This window comes from Sminthopsis crassicaudata, chromosome 2 (assembly GCF_048593235.1).
Source record: "Sminthopsis crassicaudata isolate SCR6 chromosome 2, ASM4859323v1, whole genome shotgun sequence".
NCBI classification, from domain to species: Eukaryota; Metazoa; Chordata; class Mammalia; order Dasyuromorphia; family Dasyuridae; genus Sminthopsis; species Sminthopsis crassicaudata.
The window spans coordinates 673,870,567-673,896,290 of NC_133618.1; the positions used below are offsets into that span (position 1 = coordinate 673,870,567).

A 25,724-nucleotide genomic window follows, 5' to 3' on the forward strand; every position below is an offset into this window, starting at 1 on the left:
ATGTTGTCTCTCCATCAGGCTGTAAACTCCTTAACAGCAGGAACTGCCTTTTGCATTTCTTTGTATTCCAGGTGCTTAGCACAAAGCCTGGTACACAGTAGGTACTTAATAATTCATGCTTATTATCTGACTTTCACTGTCTATTTCACCAGGTGTTTCAAGGATCAAGTAAAAACAGAGCAGAGGGCTGTAGGACCGGATAGAATGAACAATAGCTAACATCTAGCTCATGTCCACCCCTCACCCTCACCCTCCACAGTAGAGTAGAGAAGTGCAGATTTAGAGAGAGGAAGGGCTCATAAGTAGGAAGGGGAACAGCAGGTTTGCTGACTCCAGACTCAATCTCTTCCTCTTGCACCTTACTGTCTCTGGACTAGTCACATACAAAGTGTACTCCCACCATATAAATGAAAGTTGTCAAAGAGCCCTGCAAGCCCCGATAGGGCTTGATAAACCTCCAAGCCTCAGGGCTTATGAGGTTTGTGCTTCCAAATTTTGTTACAAAGACAACCAGTCACAATCTCATTTGTGCAGAGAAATGTCAACGTGAAAATTTAGAAAGGGATCTTTACAGCAGCATTTGTTAAAAAGAAAAAAAGATAAATAATAAAAAGTTATATGCCAAGTCCAAATACAAACATGCTTTTAACTTTAAAAAATAGCTTTTTAAGCAACTGGACAATTTTAAAAGCCTACTTGCTCCCTTACTATGTCAGCATCAGGGATGTGATCCACTTATTAATTACATGGTTATAAGACTGTGGATCTAGAGCGGAAAAGATCTTGGAGGCTATCGTGATTATTTCTAAATTTCATAGCAGCACCTGAAAGTTTGGGAAGCCTTTAAATTAATCATCTTATCTGAGTTTCATAACAACCTAGTGAGGTAGCATGACTTTAGGTTTTGTTAATCCCATTTGAGAGTTAATGAAACTGAAGCTAACGTGGGCAAAGTGGTTGACTCAGGGATAGAATGCTAAGGAAGTGTCCAAGGTCCTTCCTCAATCCAATTCCAGCAATAATAAAACTCACATGGCATCGTGAGGCTCAAAGGAGAGCCTCATATTTGAGAACTGAAAGGGATGGGGAGCTAGTCCATCCTCCCCCCATATTACAGAAGAGGAAATTTTGTTCCAGAGCTGGGGAGAAAAAAAAATAGGTTGACCAAAGACTCTGCTGAGGACATATAAATACTTTATTAGTTTCCCTCCTAGTCAGCGTTCCCCATTCCACTGCATTTGGAGCCATTCCCCAAATGCTTCTTCCAGAAGGTGGTTCACAATATGTCCTGAATAGAACTATGGCTACTCTAGTCTAAATGACTGAAGTAGATTCAGGCGACAGGCAGAGTTTAGAACAAATTTGGAAGAGCACATCCTCATTTTTCCAAAGGAAATCTTTCTTTCTGGGACTCAAAGTGGAGCTAGAAGAGGAAATTCCCCCCTCCCCAAAGAGGATTGAGGATGCTCTCACAAGACACAACCAAATCTTCCCATTCAGAAGCAGACTGTTCTGCACTGTATGTTGTACTGGAATGCCCTTCTTTTTGGCCAGCTGGCAAGTTTTCTAAGACTTTCCCTGGGCATTTGGCTTCCCTGGCTAAGGTGCAAAGGTGAACCCGAGGAGATGAAGCAGCACAAGCAGACACCTTCTTCTCAAGAGTTTGGGGATTGAGGGGGTCCTTGGACTGCCAGGAAAGGGGGCTGGAAGAAAAAGCTTTGGGGTCATCTAGTTTACAGAAGTTGGAGCTGGAAGATAATTCTGCAACCATCTCATTGTCTGAATTGAGGCCTAGAGAAGGAAAGGCAAAGAACCTGTTGTCTACCAGGAGTGAAGGGGCAGAGCACAGGCTCAAAGGCGGGTCTGCTGATTCCCAAACCAGGGAATCTCTCCTCCCCTACTGGCTCCTGCCTCTTCTCTTCTCCTTCAAGGAGGTTGGTTCTAAAGGGGAAGACAGAACCCAGGAAGGGGGGATTAGACCAATCACATTCAGCTGCAAAAGTCTGTGACTTTAGCAGGGAACAAAACACCTGCTCCAGGGACTTCAAGGAGGCTTGTGAGTGCTAAGGAAAGAACTCCGGCTAGAGAGGCAGGAGCCTGGGCTCTGTGATCCTGCTCTGTGGTTTCCCTTCTCTGCAAAATAAAGGCAGGACGGGGTTAGAGCTTAATCTGCCATCCATGAGCGGGTGGGTTTGGGAACTACGACTCGGGGAACTGTATTTTATAATCGGCTTCCTAGGAGTCCGGGTTTTTTAGTTCTCATTTAAAAGCAGGATTCTGCAAGGGCTCCACAGGCTTCAGCAGACCTTGGCCAAGACCCCCGAAAGGGAGAGGATCCTGGGCTTTCCCAGGGCTATCTCCCACTGCTAACCTCTGTAGAGAGGACCTTGGGGTGTGTGAGAAGGGACCCTCCAGGCTGTTGAATGCTGTCTGGCCCAAAAGATTGTTCCAAGGACTCGATGAAACCGTAGCCCCCTCGGCAGAGAAAATACTACAGAATGAGGGGGAGGGGGTTCAGATCCGGTTAATGTTTAGCCCGCTTTTTTCTCTTGGTTCTGAAAACGGAGATGTCGTGGAAAGGGAGCTGGGGCCGGAGATCGAGAATTGGGGGTCAAACGTGTCCTTGCTGCTTAATTCTTGCCAGCTCTCTCCCCGGGTGTCTCTGTCTAAAACAAGGCAAGCCCCCCGGGCTCCCTCCACGTTCTACGGACCAGTGATCTTTAGGGCGGACGGGCCCCAGAAGTTCGAGTCCCCGCGCTCCCGCAGCTCGCTAGAAGTCTAGCACGGGCGGGTCCTCCCGCATGGGGCGCGACGCCCTTTCGTGGACGCCCCGTCAGTACCACAAAGGAGCACCCGAAGGAGCCCCGGAGCCCGCCGGAGGAGGGGGCGCTTAGAGGTGTGGGGCATAGAAAGGGCTCAAGTAGGTGGAACCAAGGAAGGGGGCAAAGGGGCCCCCGGCCGCGGCCGCCGTCAGGGGGAAGGAGGCGGCGGCCGGGAACAGGACGCTGGCCGAGGAATAGGGGGGGAACGTCTGGAAGTGGAGGGCGCTGGGGCCGGGCGGGCTGGGGCTGCGGCCGGCCGCCGGGCCAGCTGCTCCCGGGGCTCCCGCCGCTCCCGGCGGGGCCGACAGCGCGGCCGGCCCGTCGGCGCCCGGGTTCTGCTTCTTCCACTTGGTGCGCCGGTTCTGGAACCAGATCTTCACCTGCGTCTCGGTGAGGCTGAGCGCCAGCGCCAGGTTGAGTCGTTCGCAGACGGACAGGTAGCGCGTGGCCCTGAACTTGTTCTCCAGGGCCACCAGCTGCTCGTACGTGAAGGCGGTGCGCGCCCGGCGGGGCTTGGCGCAGCCGCCGCCCTCGGGGGGCCGCCGGCGCTTCGGGGGCCGCGGCGACTGGGAGCCCTCGGGGCCCGGGCCCGAACCCGCTACCTCCGCGCCGCCGCTGCCCCCTCGCCCCCCGCCCTGGGGCGGCTCCGGCTCCGACGAACCCCGACGCCTTCGGCGCAGCCGCCGCCGCCGCCCGCCGAGTCCCTGCCCCGCGAGGCCCGGCGCCTCCTCGGCCTCCTCAGCCTCGGCCTTCTCCCCATCTTCATCCTCGTCGTCCTCCTCCTCGTCGTCGTCTTCCTCGTCGTCCTCTTCCTCCTCCACGGAGCCGTCCAGGACGCAGGCTGCTCCGCTATCTGAGGGGGAGAAGCGAGCGTGGCTGGGGGGGACGCGGGCCCCAAGCGGGGGATGCCCAGCACTCCGCCTCCTCCCCTTCCTAGGCACGTCCCGCCCAACCCCCAGCCTCTATGCCCCGCTCTCCCCTGCGAGCTTTTCGCTCACCACCAGTCCTCCCTCCCCCCGGGGCCATAGAAAGCCAGCCAGGCTTCCAGCGGGAGGTGTTAGACTTGAACCGGTCAAACGCCTCATTTTATGATGAGGAAACTGGGCCCCAAAGCCTGCCATCGAGGTGGAAGCGCCTTCATGGCTGGGGAAGTCACTCAACCTTCCCGAGCCTGTCTCTTCGACTGGAAAAGGAGTCGTTAGAGCAGACAGCTTCGGAGGTCCCCTTAGGGGCCCTGTATCCTCGAGGCATCCGACATCACCCCAATGCATCGAGGAGCCCCCCATCCCCCTGGGGCTTAAAGCTGGGGACCTTCCGGAGCGGGCTGTTCTCACTTTTCCTTTACAGAGGAGGAAACTGAGCCCCAGACAGAGTCTACGCTTCGAGCTTGTGTCTATATTTAATCGAATCTGGGACAGCTTCGACTCGATCCCTTGCCATATCGCTGGAGCATCTCGGGGTCTCCCCTCCAAAAGAGTATGTTACCCATCAATAAAGGCCACCAGGCCCATGAGACAAAGGCATTTGGGGGGGCAAAATTACCAGGGAGGAGGGTTTGGGGTGTGGGGAGATCTCATTGCAATGAGACATTGAGATGTCAGACGCTCCGAGGCTTGTGTCTCCCCAAGCCCGAGGAGCTGATTTTGGTCTGGGACCGATATAGATTTGGAAGCAATTAAAAAAAAAAAAAAAAAAAAAAGAGGTTATTAAGATCCCCTCCCTTAAAAAGCGAAATCCCCCCTCTCCCATCTTCTCTCTCTTGCTGCGTTAATAGAGTTTCAGATTTGTGAGGGGCCGGATCGATAGATGTCATCTATTAAAGGTAAGTTTTAATCGAGCAATATTAGGATCAGACAGGGAAAGGGGGTTTGAAGTGCGCACCTGCAAGCTGTGGGAAGGAGATATGCGGGAGGCAGTAATAGAATATCGATCAAGGAGGGGGGGAGCCCCGGCCCCCTCCGAGGGGCGACCTGAACAATTACCGGCCTGGCCTGGCCGCCCCGAGCCCAAGCGCCCAGAGCCCCAGACAATTATAGCTCAACTTTGGGGCTGCCCTCGCCTGGCATGGGAGCGGGGATGGTTGGGCTCCTCGGGCCCCTTCCCCCTCCCCTCCCTCATTTCGCTCTCTCTCCATCCCCCGGCTTTTGGAGATGGCCACTTCTTTCTAGGGAGCAATGTCCGCTCACCTGCACCCATCATCCGTTTCCAAAATGATGGGAGCAGGGAATTCCCTCCTCCTCCTCCTCCCTATCTGGGAGAAGGAAAAAGGAGAGGGAGGGATCCTCCCGGCAGCGAATGGCCGCGTTCTCAGTCCGGGCCAAGGAAGTTGGCTAAAGGAACCGAGCGCCATTCGGAGCCAGAAGTGAACTTGGTCCGTCCCTCCCGATCTTTTCCCACTCCCTCTTCTTCCCGGGCAGAGAACCCCTGGCTGGCCATCTCCAGATGCGGCTCGGGGAGGTGGATCACCTCAGAGCTTGGGTGGGCCGGACGGGGATGGACGTCTTGGAACAAGCGCCTGCCTCCTCCCTCTGCATCTGGCACCCCCTTTTCCCTGGCCTAGCTCTGCAGAGACGTTCACCCCCTCCTGTCCAAGCTCTGGGGGAGGGGGAGGGGAGGGAGACACCCGCCCGGGCCGAGCCGGTGGGCAGGTGAAAAGTTGGCGAGCCCGGGCCGCCCTCCGCCACCCCTTAGCTCCGGCAGGCGGAAGCGGGAGTCCCGGGGTGTCCTTACCTGAGGTCTCGGCCTCCCCACGGCCGCCGGGCTCCGTCTCGGCAGCCTCCGCCTGTGCCGAACTTTTGTCTTGCTCCCGGGGGGCGCAGAGGCCTCCCCGGGCGGCCGGGCCCCTTCTCCGCGTGAATTTCTGCGGGTCCAGGATGTCCAGGATGGAGAAGGAGATCTTGTGGTGGCCGGGGGCCACCTTGGCCCCGCTGTCCTGGCATGCCAGCATGCCCGTCCTCGGAATGCGCCCCGAACGGGGCAGCCTCGGGCGGGGGGCGGGAAGGCGGCGGCAGCGCGGGGGTGTCGGGGCTTCTGGAAGCGAGTCCTCCCGGCGCGCGCGCTCCCGGGCGGGATGGATGCAGGAGGCGGCGTCCCCCCGGAGGCGGCCCGCGGACGGACGACGGCTGGGCCGGCAGCACGCCCGGAGCCGCGCTGCCCACACGCCGAGGCTGGGACTCCCGGAGGTCCAGAGCCGAGTGGCGGCGCCGCGGTCTCCAGGAAGAGGAGGCTGGGGAAGGCGGAGGAGGGGGACGGTAAAGTGGGAGGCTCGGGGGGGAGGGGAAGGCGGGGGCCGCGCCGCTATTGGCACTGGCTGGCTCGGGGGGCTCCAGCCACGTGGAGCGGGAGGGGGGCGGGGACAGGGGGGCCACGGGGACGAGGACCGAGCAGAGGACCGGCTTCCGAGGGGCGTTAGGCAAACCCTCCCTCCCCGCGGTTGGGGCCGGGGCCGCGGCTGCTGGGGGTCTGAAGCCGAGGCTCCCGCTCCTTTGACAAGTAAAGCGTTTCTCGGCTGCTGCGGGCGGAGGGCTGGAGGGGGGCGGGGTTGTCACCTAAGTCCCACCCCCCGCGGCCAATTTCTAAGGCTGCTTCTTCCTTCTCTCTAAGGCCGGCCGATTCCCGGCGCTCTGGGGCAGAGGCTGCGTGCGACCCGCAAACGACCGGGGCCGGGGGCCGGGGGGCGTGGGGGGGGGAGAAAAAGGGGAGGGGGACATTAAGCCGAGCGGGCTCGCCTCGGACTCCCCGATGGCCGCGCCACCCTCCCTCGACCCCAGTCTTCAGAGGCCACGTCTGTCGGGCCCAGGGGCTGCCAGATTCTGAGGGCACGGACGCCTGCCCAGCCCCCTTCCACACGCTAAAGAGCTCTGGGGGTCGCACCGATTAGCGGGAGGGGGGAGGGCGTTGCTGAAGGGGCGGGGGGGGGGCTCTCTGATGAGCTGAGGCGGATCCGCAGGCGGCTGATGCGCGAAGACCCGGGTGCGAATTTCTCCTCGGACCCTTCCAACCCCCCCCCCCCACCTGTGCCTCTGGGCACCTCACGTCTCTGAAACTCAGCTGTAAAAACGGGCGGGCTGCGGGCCTCTGGGGCCTTCTCTCTCCAAATCTATGAGCCCGCCAAGCTTTGGCCGCATCTTTTCCGGCCCGGACGCGCCTCGGGGCCCGCGGGCCTCTGGCTCTGGTTGGTTCTGTTCCCAGGCCGGGATTTCAGCTACCTAGTCAGCTCTGCCCCCTCAGGAGCGGCTGGGAAGCTTTCGGTCTTAGAGAGCTACCCGCTACGTGAAGAGGACCGATGACTGGCCCACGGTCACTCAACCCTCTATTCCCAGACGGGACTTGAACCCCGGGGTAGCGTAATGTTCAAATGAACTAAGAGAGCCCGGAGCAGCGGACACGTCCACTAGAGAGTTCGCTCCCCTCACCGAGGAAGTCTGTGTCCTCGGCTGGGAGTCCGGGCTCAGCCTTTGCGGGGCCGGGATGGGGGAGGGGTATTGGGCTGAGGAGGCTGCAGGTGGAGGCTTTGAAGTCACCGCAATTGTAGACCCTCCCTTCGCCCCAGCCCCGCTTCCCGCTGCGTAGGAAGCCTTTGCTGGAGTCGGGGTCTCAAAGGCAGAGAGCGGAGACTGGAAGGGGGTCCACCTGCCTTCCCAAGTGTCTGCCCGAGGCATTGTCCAAGTCAGAGGCGGCCCGGATTCTGGTCGCAGCGCACCCCCCCGGCGGTCCGAACCACCCCCGTCCCCGTCCCCGTCTCCTCCCCCGCCCCAGTCCCAGGCCCGGCAGCCCCCTCCGGCCCCCTGGGGCTCCAGCACAATGCCTCGGCAATTAGGATCATCAGAGCAGGTAAAGGAGAGGAAGAGGAGGGGCAGCCGGCTCATTCCCGGCCCCATCTGCGCTGGAAAAGGAGCCGGGCCAGGGGGTCTCTTTTTAGCCTTTCACATTCACAGCCTCCCTGCTCCACCCCCGCGCTGCCCGAGGGTTCTAGGCGGGCTTGAAAGCCCTCGCCGATTGCTCCTCCGCCACAGTTTCCAGAGAATTCCCGCTCGCCGGGGAGGGGGGGCGCTTTAAGGAATGGGGGGCCTCCTCCCTCCCCCTAGCCAGGTGCGGGAGCTTGTCTCGGCCTGAGCCAGGGAACCTGGGAGGGTGGAAGGAAGGGGGAGAGAAAAAAGGGGAAAAGGGGGGAGGGAAGGAGAACGGAGGGAAGAAAATGAAGGAGAATTTATCAAGCCCAGCGTAGCCACCCTCTAAAGGTGGGGGCTGTGGCCCGGGGTTATAATCGAGGAAGCGGAAGCAGCCCGAGGTTGTGATTTGCCCCCAGACGCCCAACCGCAGAGTGATTAAAATCCCTCGAAGTAAAGTGGGGAGGAAGGCGCCTCGGGCTAGGAGCACCCAAAGGGCAAGGAGGAGAGGCAGCAGGTGCGCCGCTGGTTCCTAACTCTCTCTCCTCCGCAAATCTTGATTTCCCCCTTCCTCCCTCTGACTCCTCCAACCCTTAGTGCACTCAATTCCACCGGATTCAATAAACCCTTAATAAAGTAGTCCTAGGAGAAGGAGTAAGAGAGGGGGGTGGGAGGCTGGAGGCAGTTTGGAAAGCAGGCCAGATGCAAGCCGGGGTGGTCGCTTGGGTGTCTCCCTTTGTTGGAGGGGAGAATTCAACCTGGGGGTGGGGCCCGTGACATCAAAACAAAGTCATAAATATGGAAAACTAACCGGGCCTTAAATACCCCGCGGCCCGGTGCTCTTCCATTCGGATGTCTCCTTCGGGGATCTGATGGGCCCCTCAAGCCTGCCCATCCTTCGGATTCCCTCCCCAAGGGAAGCCTGTCCCCCCCTCCCTCCCTCCCTCTTCCTCACCTGGGGAGGATTCAATGGGGCAGCCCCAGCAGTCCTCTTGTCATTCATTCATACATTTCCCTGGTGACAGCTTGTACTCCTGCTCTTTGAAATTCCTTATTAGTTATGTGTATACATGGGAACTTAGTTGAGGAACCCAAGGGTTGTCAGCCACATAACCCACAGATGTGTTGAGTGGGACTGAGGGATTGGACTTGGGATGCCATTGGTGTAGGGAGCTCCCGGGTGTAGACGTCCCACTAGCAGTGCACTTAGCACTTGAGGCACTTTTGATGTTAGCTGCTGCCTGGAGCACGGAGGGGTTAATGGACTCACGTGGTCACACAGTCAGATCTTTCCGGATCCAAAGCTGGCTCTCTATCCATTATCCTGCACTTTCTCTCATGTACTGGGGATCTGAAGGCAAGAACGAACCTTTTGCCCAAACTTAAGTTAATGCCTCCTTTCTGGCTCTTCCCCACTGTCTGACAAGTGCTTAATAAATATTTGTCAACTGATGGGCTCCACATGGTATACCCATTGATGTGCCTTCCCCTCAAAACCTACATTGGACATTTTTACAGGTTTTGAGACTGGCAGATATATATTTTTTTAATTACAGCTTTTTATTTACAAAATATATACATGTGTAATTTTTCAGCATTGACCCTTGCAAAACCTTCTGTTCCAACTTTTCCTCTCTTTTCCCCCACCCCCTCCCCCAGATGGCAGGTAGACCAATACATGTTAAATATGTTAAAGTATATATTAAATCGATATATGTATCTATATCCATACAGTTACTTTGCTGCACAAGAAAAATCAGACTTAGAAATAAGGTAAAAATAACCTGTGAAGAAAATAAAAAATGCAGGTGGACAAAAACAGAGGGATTGGGAATGCTATGTAGTGGTTCGAATTCATTTCCCAGAGTTCTTTCACTGGGTGTAGGTGGTTCTATTCACTATTGAACAAATGCAACTAATTTGGTTCATCTCATTGTTGAAGAGACTGGCGGATCATTTTTAAAATATTATTTTTATCTGAGCCTTGTCCTAACCCTGGGAGAGCAGGACAGCAGATATCATTGGTTCCCTTTTGGGAGACGGTGAAAATTCATGTATGGTAATTCACTAATTCTTTTTTTTTTTTTTTTTTTAATTCACTAATTCTTTGAGAAGCTCTAGGTATTTATCCCAGAAGAAAATACTGGCACTTCTTCCACCCAATGTACCAGGCAGAATTTGAATCCAGGCTTTTTTGACCCCAAGCTCACTACATCCAATGTATCCTCGATATCAAGCTGTTTCTCAAAGTAACTTAAGCTTTATGAAGCTTTGTCCGAAACAAATATTTCCCAGTTCTTCCTTTTGATAACTAGTTGCTGCCTTCAGTTCAGGACTGACTAAATTTTTGAAATGCATTTCCATCCACTTTTCCATGCATGGTAGCAGTGATGCTGTGTGGGGCAGATGAAAATCATTGGGCTTGAGCAGCAGGTTAAAATGAGGCCTTTCTTTTTGTCAGAACTTGGGAATTGCTTTGAGATATTTTACTGTTCTTGTTGAAGGAATCACCTTTTTTTGGAAAACTCATGGTGCTGATAAGGGCAAAAAAAAAAAAAAAAAAAAAAATGAGTTGACCCAGAAGGCCCAAAAGAAATGGCAAATGAGAGAATAAATGATACTATGTCCACACAATTTCATCCAAATATCATGAGAGACAGGTCTGGTCCCCTTTTAAAAAATGCTGATACTTTGCAAAGGTCAATGTTAAAAAATTACCCATGCAAATGTTTTGTAAATAAAAAGCTATAATAATAAAAAAAATCAAAAAACATTTTAAATGCTGATACTTTATTTTTAAAAAGATACTTCCCAGAAATACTCAAAGAATCTCTCTTACAAAATACATTCTCCTACCCATCAAGTAGGGAATGACAGAACAAAATATGTATGTGAATGTAATGAAATACTATTGTGTAATAAGAAATGCTAAAAAGGTAGATTTCAGAAAAATCTGGAAAGATTTGTATGAATTGATGCAAAGTGAAATGAGCAGAACCAGGGAAACATTGTACACAGCATCAGCAACATTGTGTGATAATCAAGTACGAGTGACTTAGTACCTCTGAAAAACTCAATGATCCAAGGCAAGTACAAAGGATTTAGGAAGGAAAATGCTATATAAAGAATTGATAGACTTTGAATGCAGATCAAAGCATACTTTTATTTTCACCTTTTTTTTGGGTGGGTTTTTCCCCTTTGGTTTGTTTCTTCTTATGCAACTGTAATTAATATAGAAGAAATGTGTTTTACATGATAACACATGTATAACTTTTATTAAATTGTCTTTCATTTTAGGAAGAGGGAAAGGGAGGGAAGGAGGAAGGGAGAAAAAGTTGGAACTCAAAATGAATGCTAAAAATTGCCTTGACATGTAATTGGGAGAAAAAAACAAGATATTTTTTAAAAGACATTCCCTTATATGAACTGGATGAAATCATTTGGAAAGCAATTTGAAAATGTTCCCCAAAAGTCATTCATACCCTTTGATTCAGTGAAAAAAAAAAAAAAACAAAAAAACAAACAAAAGAAACTAGTTCTATCCCTAAAGAGCTTAAAGGAAGAGATAAGGGGTATAGATAGATAGATAGATAGATAGATAGATAGATATATTTTTTTAACAGTAGCCTCTGTGTGTGTGTGTGTGTGTGTGTGTGTGTGTGTGTATTCTCAAAGAACTGGAAACCTAAAGTGTTCCCATCAACCCAAGAATGACTGAACAAATTATGATAATGGAATATTATTGTGCCAAAAGGAATAATGAAACAAGCATGTTCAGAAAAACTTGGGAAGACTTATATGAACTGAAATGGAGTAATGTGAGCAGAACCAAGAGAATCTCTTATGTAGCAACATTGTAAATTACTTGGGAGAATTTCAGATCCTGTTCAATGTTGTGAGCAATCCTTGCAGAATATCAGGATATCAGAATGGATTTTGGATTTAGGGATTGTGAGAATTTGTTTTGCTTTACTGTGGATATTTTTGCAAAGGTTTTTTTTTTTTTTGTTTTTCTTTTCTTTTAGGAGGATGGGAGGGAGAGAAAGTAAATACTTATTGATTGAAAAATAAAATAGCAAAAATAGATCTTTCCCCCAGAGAATTATTGATCATTAACAGGATTGACCGTTATTATGGATACCTTACAATCTGTTGTGCCCTCGTATATATCATTTCCTTCTCCCTTTTCACTTTATATTCTCATTCTGGTAAAAGTAATCAAATCACGGCTTTCATTGGTGACTGGAAAAAGAGCCTTGTAACCCAGAACCTTATGGACAGAGAAACTATCTCTGTGCTCCTGAGACCAAAGCTATCCTCCCTGGCTTCCATATCTTTCTATGTGCTGGGATTCTTGATATAGAGTGTCCCAAACTTTCCCTGTAAAATAAAAAGGAAAGAAAATTTCCATTTTACTATGCATATGCACACAATAAAATAGGATAATGTAATTATTTGTGAAACAAATACCAGAAACCCCTATTTTTTAGGAAATAAATTCTTTGAGAGCAGATATTCTACCTTTCTCCTCCTCCTTCATCTTTATTCACTAGTTAAGTACAAGGGAACATCATAGATGTTTAGTAAATGTCCATTTTTTTACTCATTTAGTTATTGCAATTGATGAGTTGTTGAATTAGCTTTTTTTTTAATTAATGTTTATATTTTTGCACCAAGCTTTTTAGCAAAGAAAAACAGGTAAGTCCACTCACCTCCCCCACAGGGTCCAGACAGTCTGAGCCCGATATCCCACACCCATTTCTCACCTATACTTGTGCACTATCAGAGGTGTGTTTCATCATCTGTTCTCCAAATGGGAAGTTGGTGATTCCAGACAGACTCCAACTGAGACAGTTACTGTGTATTTTATTCTCACCTGGCTTTCTTCCCTTGGCTTCAGCTCCTAGGAGACTCCCCATGTTTTCTCCTCATCACTTCTCCTTGTGGTACTGCATCCCATGACATCCAGATCCCATCTTGCTCAGCCATTCTATCAGCCTCTTTTTTAGGTCATTTTTGACTTGCTCTATTCAGAACCAGCTCAGCTGGAGACCACCAGATAGCTTTAACTGAAGGGCAGATCTGCTTGGGAGGAAAAGACCATCTCTTCAATTCTCAATAGATTGTGAAGGCCGGGCAACGGGAGCTCTCTCCTTCACTCCATTGGAAGAGAAAACCCCGGACAAGTTAAGTCTGTTGGAATGCCAGCCTGGAAATGGTAATGGGATCCCTTGACATCCCCCTCAGTGGGGCAGCTGATTTCTCCTGCTGTTTTCCTACTAATGCACAGATATGGACGTGTATTTTTAGCAATTCGCCTTCCCTGTGCTCCGGGCCCCGGCTTGTTTTCTCAGCATGGACATTAAAATTCTGTCTGAGTTCTGTCTTTAAATTGCTTTGATGCTAGGTGGGTTTCAACCCTGACCTGTCCTGATGGCAAGTGATGGCTGTAACAAGCTGTGGATCAATATTCATAGCGGGTGTCCGGGACTGATAACACGGGCCAAGACAATGTTCACTATCGGCGTAGACAGCTGAGATATTGGACCATTAGTGATGTTGTTTTAAATAACCCGCTCCCTGGCTGGGGCCATTTAATGAATTTCACAGTTTAGATAGTATCTTTAAGGAGAGACCAAAGACTATTCTGGAGGTGCTGATGCAAATCAATGATGCCGAGCTCTCAGGAAAAACAAAGCACTTGCCTCGGATTTCCACCCAGAATCCTCCACAGGCTGCTTGCCCCCTCTGCGATGGGGAAGTGCTTGCAGTCCATGCCACGGGGGCAGCAATGTGACCAGCTGAGTTAAAAGATCCGTGATAACATCTCCTCGTCTGCTGATTGAAATCAAAGAGTCCAGTGGTGCCCTTGGTGGTGATATCCAGCTGCAGAGGGGGGGTGGCCAGAATTTTATCCCAAAGTATTGAATTTAAAGGGTGCCAGATTACAGTTTGTTTATTGCTGTCATAAACTCAAACTCATTGATCTAGGCAAGGAAAGAAGGGACCTCAAAGACCGGGAGTTCAGCCTCCTTTTCAGTTGAAGAAAGAAATTAAGACCCAGAGAGGTGACCCAGGTAGCAAAGGGGAGATTCAAACCCAGCTCCTCTGCTCCATACTCCTTGCTGTTTCTACTCTCCCATACTGCTTCCTCATACTCTTACTTATATGATAAACTATTAAGCAACTCAACTAACATAGCAACCATGTCCGATGCTCAAAGCGCCCTCCTTCTTCAACAAAATAAAGCAGATTTCTTTCCTCATCTCTTCTTAATGGTGGGCACAACGATCAGAAGGCCCTAAGAGCACTTGTCGTCTGGTGGCAGCTGCTAGCAAAAAAGCTCAGCGCCAAGGTACCACATATATTTGGGAATATAGGAAGTTGTCAGATGGTGAAATGGGCTGAGCTCCATTTCACCAAGTCTGTCCCAGTCTTCAGAGCAGTTTCTCCATTGATCACTTCTGTCCCTCTAAGCTTTGTGCTGCAGTTTATTATTCTTTATGTTTTGCAGTTGAGGAAACAGAGGTTCAGAGTGGTTGGAACCTACTCAAAGTCACAAAGCTGGTGAGTTAAGTATCTGAAGCAGGATTTGATCTCAGTTCTATCATAGTTCAGCACTCTATTCACTGTGCATCATACATCTTGTTCCTTTCTTTAGAGAAAGGAGAGGGGGTGACTATGGCTACCGAAAACTGTATATATTGGCAGTCTTGACTGGTTTTGTTCAGGGGATTGGTAGATGGGACATCCCCAGGGCATAATAAAAAGGGTGGGATTTTTTTTCCCATTTAAAATAGTTAATATATGTGGGAAGCTACAGGTTGGCCAGTATTTGGGGAGAGGCCAGCAGAGACTTTGTCCTGTTTTGAGCTTCTCTATAACTGTCTTCTGCCATCGTGACCTTAAAACATTTTGTCAGCTCCTACGTAAAATCTTTCTTGCTCTCTGTAATATCTCTTGCATCCAGTCTCTCCATTTAGTTCCCTGGCTCCATCCAGGATGGAGCCCTCATTACCTTTCATCTTCACCATTTATGAAACTCAGTTTCCAACTAAACTTGGGGCATTTTGCATGCTGCCTATTTGGAAGGAGGCATCTATTTGCTGGAGAGAATGATGACGGATAAGAGAAGAATGAATGGGTTCATGTGCTTTGAAAAGGAGAGGCTCCTTCTTAGCACAGACCCTCATAATGTTACATGGGACATGTATAACTTATATTTGGATATAACGTATTCTCTGCTTGCCTTCTCTCTCTCTCCAGTCCATCTCCTCTGCTTTGCAGCTTTGCTATTATACCTACTCTCCTTAATCTTAATCTTTACTCTATGCTTCCTTGATACTTACAAACATTCCAATATAGCCTCCATAAAACAAGGGATGTGTGTGGTTGTGTGTATCTGACCATTCCAATGCGCTAACTTCCTTTATGTCTCCTCTTCACAGTTAAACTTCTACATAAAGCTGTTTACATTGGGCACCTGTACTTCCTCACTGTATTCTAAACCATCAAAGGGTTTTGACCTATTAGTCAGCTGAAATTACTCTCTTCAAAGTTGCCAATGATTTTTAAAAATCTTTTTGATGCTATTTTCAGTTCTGAATTCTCTCCCTCCTACTTCCACCTTCTACACTCATTGAAAAGGCAAGAAAAACAAAACCCATATCAAATTTGTATAGTCAAGCAAAATAAATCCCTGCATTAGTTACATGAAAAAAGGAAGAACATACATTTTAATCTGTGCCCAGAGACTGTCACTTCTCTATTGAGAAGTGAACACTAAATGTTATCATAAGTCCTTTAGAATTGTGTTAGATGTGCTATTCACAGTGCTTAAGTCTTTCAAGGTTGTTTATCTTTTGCCAATGATCTTTTCTTTTTTCTTTTTTTCAACATTTAAAAAAAATGTCAAGTTCTAAATAATCTTTCTCCCCCTGACCCTTCCCCCACTCATTGAGAAGGCAAGCAATGTAGTGCCCATTATACATGTGAAGTCATGCAAAACACATTTCCATATTAGTCATGTTGCCAGAGTCGGGAGGGAGGGGAGGAAGGAAGACCAAAAAAAAAAAAAATAAAGTAAAAAAAAAAGTGCTTCCATCACAAAGAGGCCATCAGTTCTATCTGGAGATGGAGAGCAGTTTTTATCATGGGTCCTTTGGAGCTGTCTTGGATTATTGTCTTGGTCAGAGCAGCTATGTCTTTCACAGTTGATCATAGTTACAATATCGTTGTTACTATGTACAGTGTTCTGGTTCTGTTCATTTTGCTTTGCATGAGTTTGTATAAGTCTTCCCAGGTTTTTCTGAAACCTGGTCTTTCATAAATATCTTTTAAAAATATTTTCATTTGTTTAGTTAAATATGTTCCAATTACATGTCAAAATTTTTAATAATCATTTTTTTAAAATTTAAGTTCCAAATTATCTTTCTTCCTGCTTTCCTCCTTCTTGAGAAGGCAAGCAATTTGATATCTATTACACATATGAGGCCATGCAAAACACATTTTCATGTTAGCTATATTGCAAAAGAAAACACAAAAATCAAGAAAAACATTTTTTTAAAGTATGTTTCAATATGTATTTGGAGAAAATTTTCCATCATGTGTCCTTTGGATTGTCTCATTGTCTTGATTATAGTTGCTAAGACTTTCCACAATTGGTAATTATTACAATGTTGCTCTTATTTTGTATTATGTTCTCCTACTCCTACTCCCTTCCCTTTGCATCAGCTCAGGTAAGTCTTTCTAGGTTGTTCTGAAACCATCCTGCTCCTCATTTCTTATAGCAAAATAATATTTCATCACAAACATATACAACTTGTTTGGTCATTTCCCAAAGAATATGCAGTTTCATAACTCTTAGGACACAATTCCAAATTCTTCCCTAGAATGATTAGCCCAGTTCACAACTTCATCATTAGTGCATAAGTATCACTTTTTCATATACTCTTCAGTATTTTCCATTTTCCTTTTCTCTCATGTTAGCCAATTTGTTAGGTGTGAGGTAGTATCGTAGTATCGTTTTAATGTGGATTTCTCTAATCAGTAGTGGTTCACCACACTTTTTTTCATGACTATTGATAGATTTGATTTTTCTTCTGATAACTGCGTATTTATATTCTTTGACCATTTATCAATTGAGGAATGGCTCTTTTTTTTTTTTTTTTAATAAATTCAGCCCAGTTCCCTATATATTTGAGAAATGAGACTTTTATCAAATTCTTTGAAAAATTCCTTTCCACCACCACCCCACCAGTATTTTGTTTGTCTTCTACTTTTTGGCTGAATTGGTTTTGTTTATATAAAACCTTTTCAATTTCATAGAATCAGAATTATATATTTCACCTCTCATGATCTTCTCTCTCATTTGGTCATAAACTCATTCATTATCTATAGTTCTATGGGGCACATTTTCCATGCTTCCCTAAGTTGCTTATATCATCCTTTAGGTCTAACTTATCTTTTTTGGCCTTGTCTTGGTATTTAGTGTGAGATATTAACCTATCCTAGTTTTTGCCAGAACACTTTCTAGTTTTCTTGTCAGTTTTTATCAAATACCAAGTTCTTGACACAAAAGCTTGGATCTTTGGGTTTATCAAACCCTAGATAACTGGTCACTTGCCATGTGCACCTAATCTAATCCACAATCCCATTTCTTAACTAGTACCAGATTGTTTCAATAATTTCTGCTTTGTAATATAGTTTGAAGTATGGTACTGCTAACCAGCCTTCTTTCACTCCCTCCCCTTCCCCCCCACTAATTCCCTTGATATTCTTGATTTTTTATGCTTCCAAATGATTTTTTTTTAAATGTCTAGCTCTACAAAATAATTTTTAAGTAATTTGATTGTTATGGCACTGGATGAGTAAATTAATTTAGAGAGAATTGTAATTTTTTTCATTTTGGCTCAACCTATCCATGAGCAATTAGTATATCTCCAGATATTTAACTGTCTTTATTTATGTGAAAAGTATTTTGCAACTGTGCTTAAATAGTTTCTGAGAGTGCTTTGGCAACTATACTCCCAATTAAGAAAGGGGGAAGCTAAAAAAAGACAGATTGAAGGAGGTGGGGGGTCAGAAGGAAAACAGTGGTGAAGAAGGAAAGGGTGAAAGAAGAAAGAAAAGTATAATTTGGGGGAAATAGTATGGTGGGAAATATAGAATTTGTATCTTAACTGTGAATGTGGGTGGGGTGAACTCTTGTGAATATACTCCCAAGTGTTTTATATTGTCAGCAGTTATTTTAAATGAAATTTCTCTTTCTATCTCTTCCTGCTGAGTTTTGTTGGTAGTATAGAGAAATACTGATGATTTACATGCATTTACCAATGATCTTGTAATTGCATTTTCTCAATACTTATGCTTCCTAATGCCTCAGCAACTTTTGGTACAATGATCATTTTCTTTCTGATTTACTCTCTTCCCTCTGCATGTTTGGGACTCCACTCTTCTGTTCACCTGTCTGACCACTCCTCAGTCTTGCTGGATCATCATCCAGTCTCATCTGCTAACTTTGGCTATCCTTCAAGGTTCTATTAGATCTTTTCTCTTCTGCTTTTATGCTACTTCCTTAGTGGGCCCCATCAGCTTCAATTGTCATTTCTATGCAGATGATTCTTGATCCCTTTATCCAACCATAATCTCTCTCCTGACCTATAGTCTTGTATCTCCATTTGCTTTTTGGGCATCTTAGACATCTCCAACTTAACATGCCCAACTGTAATTCATCTTCCTTTCCAAATCTTCCCTTCTTCAAATTTCTTTATTATTGTGAAGGGCATTCATCCCTCCAGTCACCCTGAATCATCAGTCATCCTAAACTACTTGCTCACACATCCCTCAAACCCAATCTGTTGTCACATTCTATATTGTTTGTCTTTCTAACACCACCCTTTCTCTTCTCTGATGTTGCCCTATCTTAGTTCAGCCCTTCTCACTTCATATCTGGTCTGTTGTAATAGCTGATGGTGGGCTGCCTGCCTCAAGTCTCTCTTTACTCCAACCCGTCTGTCATTCCAAGTGCCAAGGTGAGTTTCCTAAAGCATATGTTCTAAATAGATCATCTCCCTACTCAATAAATTCCAGGGGCTGCTTATTGCCTCCAGGATCATATATTCTCCCATTGTTCATCAGTTAAATCCATTCACAATCTTACCCCCTTCCTACCTTTCCATTCTTTTTATATTTTTCCCTCCCCTTTATGGATAGTGCTCCTGAACTCTATAAGCTAGGTAATTTCCCGGTTGTTTCCTGCTCATAATACTGTAGCTACCCTCCCTCCTCACTCTCACCTTTTGACTTCCCTGGATTCCTTCAAGATGCCCCCCTAATTCCATCTTCTTCAAAGAGCTTTTCCCCATCCTTCCCTGAGATTGTCTTCCATTCGACACTGTCAATATTTTGCTTTGTGGTTGCTGTTGTTCAGTCATGTCTGACTGTTAATGACCCCATGGTTTGTGTCCATGGTACAACAAGCCATTCTATTATGTTCTATCTCTCGATGTCTGTCCAAATCCATCATCATTGTTTGTTTCCATGACACTATCTGTTCATCTCGTCCTCTGGGGTCCCATTTTCCTCTTGTCTTCAATCTCTCCCCACCTCAGGGGCTTTATCAATGAGTCCCATCTTCTTATTATGTGGTCAAAGTACTTAGGCTTCAGCTTCCATATTTGACCTTCTAGGGAATAGCCTGAATTAATTTCTTTAAAGGTTGACAGATTTGATCTCTTTGTTGTCCCTCTCAAAAGTCTTCTCCAACCCCACAATTCAAAAATGTTGATTCTATGGCATTGCAGTTTTCCTTACAGTCCAATTTTCACAGGTTTCTTTCTCTCTTTCTTTCTCTCTCTTTCTTTCTTTCTTTCTTTCTTTCTTTCTTTCTTTCTTTCTTTCTTTCTTTCTTTCTTTCTTTCTTTCTTTCTTTCTTTCTTTCTTTTCTTCCTTCCTTCCTTTTCTTTCTTTCTTTCTTTCTTTCTTTCTTTCTTTCTTTCTTTCTTTCTTTCTTTCTTTCTTTCTTTCTTTCTTTCTTTCTTTCTTTCTTTCTTTCTTTCTTTCTTTCTTTCTTTCTTTCTTTCTACTGGAAAAACCATACTTTCAACTACATAGATCTTGTAAGGTGATGTTTCTGTGATTTAGTATCTTGTCTAGTTTTGTCGTAGCTTTCCTTCCAGGGGCCTCTTTAATTTCAGGGCTGTAGTCAGTCTCTGCAATGATTTTTGAGCCTAAGTATATAAAATCTGACACAGTTTCCATTTCTTCTCCCTTGATTTGCCAGGAAGTGAAGGGGACCAGTTGTCAAGATCTTAGTTTTTTGATATTAAGCTTCAAGGTAGCTTTGACACTATTCTCTTTCATCCTCATCAAGGGGTTTAATTCCCCTTCATTTTCTGACATTAGAATAGTATCATCTGTATATGTGAGATTGTTGGTATTTTCTCCAGCAACCTTAATTCTAGCTTTTTATTTCATATAATGTAATATGCATATGAATTGAATAGGTAAGGGGACAATATACGGCTTTGTTATATTCCCTTTACAATCTAAAACCAATCAGTTTTTCCATGTTTGGTTTTTAACTGTTGCTTCTTAGCCTGCATACAGATTCCTCAGGATTCAAGATGATCACTTTCCATTTCCATGAGGGACTGCCATATTTAAAAAAATATATATTTATTTTAAATAAATAATATTGCCATAACAAAGTATAACCAAAAAAAGATGATTGAAATGAAACTACAAATCTGGCTGGACCAGCTCACAACTCTACCAGCAATGAATCAGTGTCCCAATTTTTTCCATGTCCCCTCTAATATTTGTCACTTTCCCCTTCAATTATTTTAGCAAATCTGATGAGTATAAAATGATATCTGGGGCAGCTAGGGGGCGCAGTGGAGAGAGCCCCAGCCCTGAAGTCAGGAGGACCGGAGTTCAAATCTGATCTCCGACACTTAACACTTCCTGGCTGTGTGACCCTGGGCAAGTCACTTGACCCCAATTGCCTCAGGGGAAAAAGATATCTCAAGGTTGTTCTAATTTGCATTTCTCTAATCAATAATGATTTAGAGCAGGGCTTCTTAAACTTTTTCTACTCGGGACCTCTTTTTGCCCAAGAAAGCTTTACTTGTATGTATATTGATACATAGATCATATTGAGCATAATTTAGACCCCACGTGATCCCAAATGGGGTCATAACCCACAATCTAAAAAGCTTTGATTTCGAGTATTTTTTCACATGCACATTTTGTTGTGATCCACATTTCATCAATGAAGCAGACGCGGAGGTTCTTCTAGAACTCCCATGCTTTCTGCCTAAGTTGCAATGGTCTCGTAGCTCTCTCTGAAACCAGCCTCCTCTCTGGCCGCAGGAAGGGGCGGACCCGGCCCGGCTGGTCTGCAGTCTGCGCCTTCTTTGGCACTGCCCATAAACGGATCTCTCCCCTTCCCCAATTTGCGGGTTTCCCAGAGTGGGCCTTGAGCAGCGGCGTCTTGTGGGACCCTGTTGTTTGTTAGTCTCTCTCACCAGAGCGCGAACTCCGGGCGGGGACGTGTTTTTGCCTCTGTGCAAACCCTCAGTGCCAGTGAAGTACCATTTCTTAGGCACCCGGACTGAGCCTGGGGCTGACTTGCTCTGTCTGACACCACATTTGAACTCGGCTCCTCCTGAATTCAAGGCTGGTGCTCTATCCACTGCGCCACCCGGCTGCCCCTGGGAATGGAAGACTCTAAGGACGGGGAGGGGAAGGATTCCGTCTCCCGCTAGGCCGGGGGGAGCCCCCTATGCAAGGGCTTATGGGAGATGGAAGGGTGTCTGTGTTATCTCAGGTGGGGGTGCTTGGAAGGGGAAGGGGTGGTGCTGCTGAGGGTTGGTCTGCAGACTAAGGGAGATAAGGGGGGAGAGGGAGGGGATGGAGTAAGAGCTAACAGCCCTCTCCTTCAGTCACCTCATTTTCCTGAGGCCTCGTAGGAGGCAGAGGGGAGACTGAACCCCGGTGCTAAGGGGCCACCTCCGGCCCGCAGGCCAGGCTTCGAGATCCCAGCGAGCCCGGTGGAGGGCGTGGGCCATACCTGTGCTGTGGGCTAGTCAGTCCCCTGTTTCTAGAGCTGGGGTCCAGCAAGCACGCCCCGGGCTCACATGCCCACAGTCCCTTGTGCTGCCCCAGTGCCCCTGCCCCTGCCACGGGTCCTTCAGTCTGCCCTGCGGTGTCTGCTACCCAGCCACTTCCCCACTGGCTGGATCCCTGACTCGGTCTCCGGCTGCTCCCCAGAGGCTGGATCTGTCTGACTGAGAGTCAGGGAAGCACCTACTACAAGCCAAGCATCCTACTGTGTGCCGGGACGCAGAGAGAGGCAACCTCTGCCCTCCAAGAGCTTCCGGTCTAATGGGGGAGGGAGAGCGTGTGCAGGCTCTATGGAGGCAGGTGCATCACGTCATCTGACCCTCGGTGGTGGCCCCCGCGCATGACACATAGCTGGAACTTAATCAAGGCTCGTTCCCTCCTCTCCCCCCTTCCTCTCCTTAACAGAGGAGGAAACTGAGGCACAGAGGGACAGGAACCCCTTTCCAGAAGTCGTTGGGGGGTCAGTGAGCCGCGGATGGGCTATCATAGCCTCCCCAGGGTGGAAGATCAATGACGTAAGCGGGGGCGGGAGAACTCCTAAAGGCACCGTGACGCTGCTCAGATCACCCCACCTCACCCCTGCTTCGCCCCCGCCCTGGAGACTACATTACCCAGGAGCCTCTGCTCACACCCCACTTCCCCACCCGCAGGCGGTCCTTCTCCCTGTGGACTACATTTCCCAGAAGCCTCTGCTCCCGTCACGCCCCCCGGAAGGTCACCGGGGCTAGCGGAGCTAGGAGAACGATGGCGGCGGCGGTGACAGCGGCGTGGGCGCAGCGGCTGGCGGGCGTGCGCGGGCTGCTGCTCGACATCTCCGGGGTGCTCTACGACGGCGGCGATGGCGGCGGCACGCCCATTCCCGGCTCCATCGAGGCCGTGGCCAGGTGCGATGGGCGGGGGGAGGGGGCGGAGAGTGATCTGGGGGGCTGCCGCAAGCTTCGAGGGGCGGAGCTTGTGGAACGTTGCCCGGGAGACTGCGGACGCCGTAGCTGCCGGGGAGTGCGCGCGCAACTCGGAGCGTTGTCTGGAGCGGGGCGCAGGGTCTGGCTCTTTATGCTTTGCAGGGTTCTGGGGGCTAGACGTAGAGACCGGGGAGGGGGGTGCGGCGCGGCGCGGGGGTGGGGGTGGGGGTGTGCGGGCCCTCGCCCCGAGGTTTTCACGCTGAGTTCGAGAGGGAGCCCCGCCTACTCTTCTGTGTTTGAACTTGCCCGCGCACAGGTGACCGGTCAGGCTGGGATGGACAGGGCGGGGTCAGCGTGGGATGAACGGGGCGCCCCGGAAAGATCCCAGGGTACCCATTCCCTCCCTGCCTCTCTCCACCTTTGTGGTTCCCCCGGGGTCAGGCTGGAGGTTTCCTTGGTGGTGGGGGGGGGGTGTCCGAGGCGCCCGGTCGTGCTCCCCCCGCGAGGGCCGGACCGCGGGCCGGCTGCGGCCGACGGCTTGGTCTGGACGTCCTCGTTAGCCGCGATCCATGGTTCTGCCATGGCCCGGTCCTGGGGTGTGGCGTGGCCTGGGCCGTCAGTGCCCCCTGACCTTCGCCGGGCGGCCTCGCACCTCGTGGCGCCGGAACCAGCGCGGGAGCGAGTGTTAGCGCCGGGACGGGGCTGCGACGTCTGCTGGCCGTTCTTGGGGGCGCGACTCTGATGAGGAAACTGAGACTCAGACGCGCTGAGGCTGGATTGGGGGCTGCAGGAAGCCGGGAATTGAAAACAGTCAGATGCACGGAAGAGGAAGGGCGCAGGGGGGCGGGCATGGGAGGGGGGCTCTCGGATCCCTCCGGCCGAGCGGCCGCGGGCCACGCTCCTGCTCCGAGCCCCCGCTGTCTAAGGGGAAGGTCGGGCTCTTCCAGCCCCAGACGCGCTCCTCGAAAACAAGCAGCGGGGGCGGGTCCTCTGCCGCCCCGTCTGTCCGGCCTTGTTTTCTGTCTGTCCGGCCTTGTTTTCTGTCTGTCCGGCCTTGTTTTCTGTCTGTCCGGCCTTGTTTTCTGTCTGTCTGGCCTTGTTTTCTGTCTGTCCGGCCTTGTTTTCTGTCTGTGCTGACGCCCCATGACGGGTGCAGCCGCTCTTCAGTGGGGGCAGGGAGCCCGGCCGGGCGGGGCAGGGGGTCCCGTTTTAGCACTTGTCTCCCCGCACTCAGCAAAGCGCACCTGGTGGGGGTCTGATAACTGCTGCGGAACTGGACTGACCGAAGCCCGCTGGCCTCTGAAGCTTTCTGCCATTGCCCTCAGTCCGTCCCTGTGCACCTGATGCGCTCCCGTGCGCCCTCGGCACACACAGAGCACGTGCCGGCACCTGCTCAGCACAGGGTAAGCCTCATGAGGGCCGAAGGCCTGGAGCTGCCCTAGAACAGGCTGACTGAGGAGGGAGTGCGTTCCAGGCCGGGGGGGAGGGGGGGGGGGGTGCAAAAGTCCGGAGGTGGGAAATGGGTGTCACAAAGCCGGTCAGCTGCCTTCTGGGGCCCAGCAGAAGCAGCAGTTATTTCTGCAAACGGGGGCATTAAAGCTCTCCTTGGCCTGGAACAGCAGGGCATTTATTGAGCCCCCGATCTCCCTGCGCAGGGCCTCAGTTTCCCCTTCTCATTCTAAGCTTTGGCCGCCCTCCTGTGGGTCTGGGAGCGCAGTGGGGAGACCGGAGGAGGGGGTCTGGGCCTTCTCTACCTCCCTGTGAGCCAAGGCTGAGGGACCTGGCAGGCCTGAGTCTGGGAGACAGGAGGAGGGGTCTGTCGGCCTCACTTGCTCCTCGGGCGAGTCTGGGCCATCCCTGGAGACCCCGAGGGCCTCAGCTTCCCCACGGAGGCCTTTCCTGCTCTGGGCCTCCCCTGCCTCCTGTCAGGCCCGAGTCTGCAGCTCTGAGTTTCCCACCTTGGAGGCCGGGCACATTCCCCGCCTTTGGGCCTCGTCCGGTTGCCTCGCTCAGCAGAAGCTTGGTTTCGTGCTCTCGGGACTGGGGGGGGGGGGCGGCTTCCTGAGCGCGGTCAGTCGTGGGGCCATAAACAGGTGGATGGTGGGCCGGGTCCTCGGCCCTCGGTTGCCATTGATCGGCCTGCGGGGGGAGGGGGCTCCTCTGCAGTTCCCCCGGACCGCCTTCATATGCACGGTTCCTTTTGAAGTCTCCTCAGAAGGGCATCCCTGCCGGGCTCCGGAGCAGGAAGGCTCTCTGAGCGGGGAGGGGAAGCCCACGTGTGCCCGACGCCCCCTTCTCCAGCTCTGTCCCCAGTGGAGAGCCGGGAACGTGGCTCGGAGGTGTCCGGGGCTCCCCCTCCTTCTCGAGGGCCGTCGGCTCTTCTCTCGAAGCGGCAGGGCCCGGACCGTCCGGCCCGTCTGAGCTCAGTTCCTGGTTCGTCTGAAAACTGGGACCAGAGTTCAGCCAGACTCAGTGGGGTCCGGCCTTTCCGCCCTGACTCTGTGACCCCTAATTCTTGGAGGGCAGAGCGGCTGCCATGTTCTGGGGGCAAAGCCGTTTGTAAACTTGAGGTGACAACGCCCTAAACTCATGGGCCTCGCCGCTTGGGGCTGCTCAGGCAGTGCCAGTCTGGGGTGGGCCCCAGGACGGCCCTTTCTTCTGGGGAGGGGGCTCAGTCTGATTGATTTCCCGAGAGGAGCCATTCATTCTTCCTGTTTGAAGCGGGAGGCCCTCGCCTGTTAGAGGCAGAAGGCAGTTAAGTGTCTGTAAAGGCCGGGGCGGCCGGCGGGCGGCCCTCCCCACGGGCTGGCGTTTACAGCTGTGCGCAAGGGCTCCACGGGGCCATTAGCATCGGCATCTGAAAGGCCGGCCTGGCTGGACGTTTACAACATCCTGTGGCCGGGCCCCCGCCCCGCATCTGCCAGCACGGCCCCCGACCGGGATCTGACACGAGGGGCCCAACAGCTGGGCGGTTGTGTCCAAGC

The 25,724-nt window shown here is 50.0% G+C and overlaps 2 protein-coding genes across 4 annotated transcripts in view; one reads left to right on the forward strand and one right to left on the reverse strand.

Moving 5' to 3' along the window:
- Positions 1 to 961: 961 nt before the first annotated feature.
- NKX1-2 (NK1 homeobox 2) lies at positions 962 to 7,702 on the reverse strand. Its single transcript, XM_074284886.1, has 4 exons — positions 7,525 to 7,702; positions 7,238 to 7,417; positions 5,553 to 6,347; positions 962 to 3,675 (listed from the first exon to the last, which is right to left on the reverse strand). The coding sequence occupies exons 1-4, from the start codon at positions 7,700 to 7,702 to the stop codon at positions 2,891 to 2,893; spliced, it is 1,938 nt and encodes a 645-aa protein (XP_074140987.1). The 3' UTR covers positions 962 to 2,890.
- A 14,855-nt stretch (positions 7,703 to 22,557) lies between these two features.
- Positions 22,558 to 25,724, forward strand: part of LHPP (phospholysine phosphohistidine inorganic pyrophosphate phosphatase) — a 145,271-nt gene continuing 142,104 nt past the window's right edge. For all 3 annotated transcript variants that reach the window (XM_074297121.1, XM_074297122.1, XM_074297123.1), the window contains exon 1: positions 22,558 to 22,722. In XM_074297121.1, the coding sequence (XP_074153222.1) occupies positions 22,583 to 22,722 (140 nt within the window). In that variant the 5' untranslated portion in view covers positions 22,558 to 22,582. The remainder of the gene's footprint in view (positions 22,723 to 25,724) is intronic.

Coding starts and splice junctions, on each gene's coding strand:
- NKX1-2 (XM_074284886.1), bottom strand. CDS start 7,702: ATGGGGCCGGGAATGAGCCGGCTGCCCCTCCTCTTCCTCTCCTTTACC. Junction 6,348..7,237: donor CGAGGACACAGACTTCCTCG/GTGAGGGGAGCG, acceptor GCCCCCCTCCAG/CCCTCCGCCCGCAGCAGCCG. Junction 3,676..5,552: donor TGGGGAGGCCGAGACCTCAG/GTAAGGACACCC, acceptor TCTCCCCCTCAG/ATAGCGGAGCAGCCTGCGTC.